The following is a 2,399-nucleotide window of genomic DNA, read 5'->3' as shown; positions in this document are numbered from 1 at the left end:
GTTGGGATTTTTAGATCAGTGTAATTTTCAGGCAGTGATCCATCCACAAAAGATTCTACAATTTGGTAGGTCTGGATTGAGGTAATTCATGCCACGTGTACAAAAAAAGCGTACCAAAATCTTGAAGGAATTGGTGAATGGTGATCAACGCACACTGTAGTCAATTACACTACCGAAAGTTCGAACATTTGAATTGCCCAAGCTATCCTTTTCCCTCACAAAAACCAAAAAGGAAAACCATGGTAGACGACAATGATGCAGGCTCTGCTAGTGGGCCCCACTTTACAGCTAGACTTTAAGAATCTATCTGTCATCCAATGCCACACTCTCACTCTCTCTCTCCTATATATAACCAACAAAAAACCCCCTTTCTTGCCCAGCCACTTCCCTAAGATGCGCCAGGGTTGTGTAGGCCGGTATCCGGCACCCCCAGTTCCGGTGCTAGCTCTACTCCTACTACCTTTCTTCCTTTCTTTCACCCAACTGTCCGCATGGCGCCCGTGGCCCCACCAATTCCCCAACTCCACGTCTCCCAGTCTGGGTACCAGCAAAAAATACGAGGGATCATCCGAATTCGTGCACCTCAGGTACCATATGGGTCCCGTCCTCACAGCTAACATCACCGTCCACCCTCTCTGGTACGGCACATGGCTTCCCTCTCAGAAGCGTATCATCCGTGGCTTCCTCCGCTCAATCTCATCCGCACAAACCAAAACCCCATCCGTCTCGAGATGGTGGTCCACCGTCCGTCTCTACACGGACCAAACCGGCGCCAACATCACCCATACCGTGACCCTCGGCGCAGAGAAGAACGACCGATTCTACTCCCACGGCAAGACCCTCACCCGCCTCTCAATCCAGTCCGTGCTAAAAAGCGCCGTAACGGCCTCTACGCGCCCACTCCCCATCAATCCTAGAGGCGGGCTCTACCTCCTCCTCACCTCACAAGACGTGCACGTGCAGGATTTCTGCGGCCAGGTGTGCGGCTTCCATTACTTCACCTTCCCTTCCATCCTCGGCTACACGCTACCGTACGCCTGGGTGGGAAATTCCGCTACGCAGTGCCCGGGCTCGTGCGCCTACCCCTTCTCAGTGCCGTCCTACATACCGGGCTTGAAGCCGTTGAAATCGCCCAACGGAGATATCGGCGTTGATGGGATGATCAGCGTCATCGCCCACGAGATTGCTGAGCTGGCAACTAATCCGCTCGTGAACGCCTGGTACGCAGGGCAGGACCCGTCCTTCCCGACGGAGATTGCAGACCTGTGCGAGGGAATCTACGGCACGGGCGGAGGTGGGTCCTACACGGGCCAGATGTTGAAGGGTGATGATGGTGCCACGTATAACATGATCGGGAGTGGGCGCAGGTTCTTGGTACAGTGGGTTTGGAACCCGGTACTAAATTACTGTTCTGGCCCTAATGCTCTCGACCAATGAAAAAAAAAAATATATATAAAATATTTGAAGTGTTTTTATTTAATATATATAAATAGTACTTTAATGGGTCTTTTTTTTTTTTTTTTGGTTGTGTTGGCCACATTTAATAAACGTACCGTGTAAAAAAGGGCTAGGCGGAGTAGTTGTTTTCATAGCATTTGAATTTGGATTTAATTGAAAGGATGGCATGGTTTTATTTGTTGTGGACCTGGGGTTGCTTTTATTTTATTTTATTTTCTTCCCGCCGTGGCAGTATATGGGGTTTGAATTTTGAAAGTGTATTAAAAAAGCAGCATTTTTCTCATTTCAAATCATCTGGGCAAACTTTATATGGGTCACGCCCAATAATGCAGAGAAAAACTATGATACTCTGGTGGAGTGTGATTGATGATACGTGGGACTTGGAAATTACTGAAAAGTTTGTACGCGTGTCATGCACGCAATTCAAGTTAAACTGTCTGAAATTATTCGTGCCAGTTTAAATGTATCATGTGGTGGACATAAATTGGATTGTTAATTAGTATTCAAGAGGATCCAATGGTCATTATAACAATCAAGTGATGCAATCTGACTTTTGGACTGCCACTTAAAAGGATAATGCTTTCTGTAATTTAGTTGGTTTTATTTCAGCTAATATGCCCCACGTGTACCATTTGTGAGTGTCAGTGTATTAAGTGTTGTCAGAGTATCAAATGTCTCTAAGGACGCCAGGCACATACCAGGCATAAATCCAAACAAAGCATGTTTAGACCGGGCAGATTAGGTGTTAGTCAGGTGAAACTTTAGTGGGTGTTATCTTTATCATGGGCCCACTTTGATGATTTTTTGTATGCTGTCAATATATTTTTTCAGCGCATTTTAGAATATAGTTCCAAAAATTAAACAGATACAAATCTCAAGTGGACACATTACAGGAGAGGGTAGTGATTAAATGCTCATCATTAAAAACTATTTAAAGCTCA

At 45.9% G+C, this 2,399-nt stretch overlaps 1 protein-coding gene across 1 annotated transcript; it reads left to right on the top strand.

Moving 5' to 3' along the window:
• Window positions 1-363: 363 nt before the first annotated feature.
• LOC131248368 (protein EXORDIUM-like 3) lies at window positions 364-1,633 on the top strand. The gene has a single exon (XM_058248632.1). It carries the CDS (start codon window positions 394-396, stop codon window positions 1,435-1,437), a length of 1,044 nt encoding a protein of 347 aa, XP_058104615.1. The 5' UTR covers window positions 364-393; the 3' UTR covers window positions 1,438-1,633.
• The last annotated feature ends 766 nt before the right edge of the window (window positions 1,634-2,399 follow it).

Source organism: Magnolia sinica, chromosome 6, assembly GCF_029962835.1.
Source record: "Magnolia sinica isolate HGM2019 chromosome 6, MsV1, whole genome shotgun sequence".
NCBI classification, from domain to species: domain Eukaryota; kingdom Viridiplantae; phylum Streptophyta; class Magnoliopsida; order Magnoliales; family Magnoliaceae; genus Magnolia; species Magnolia sinica.
Note: the sequence above shows the minus strand (reverse complement) of the source record. Positions and strands in the feature narration are given on the sequence as shown.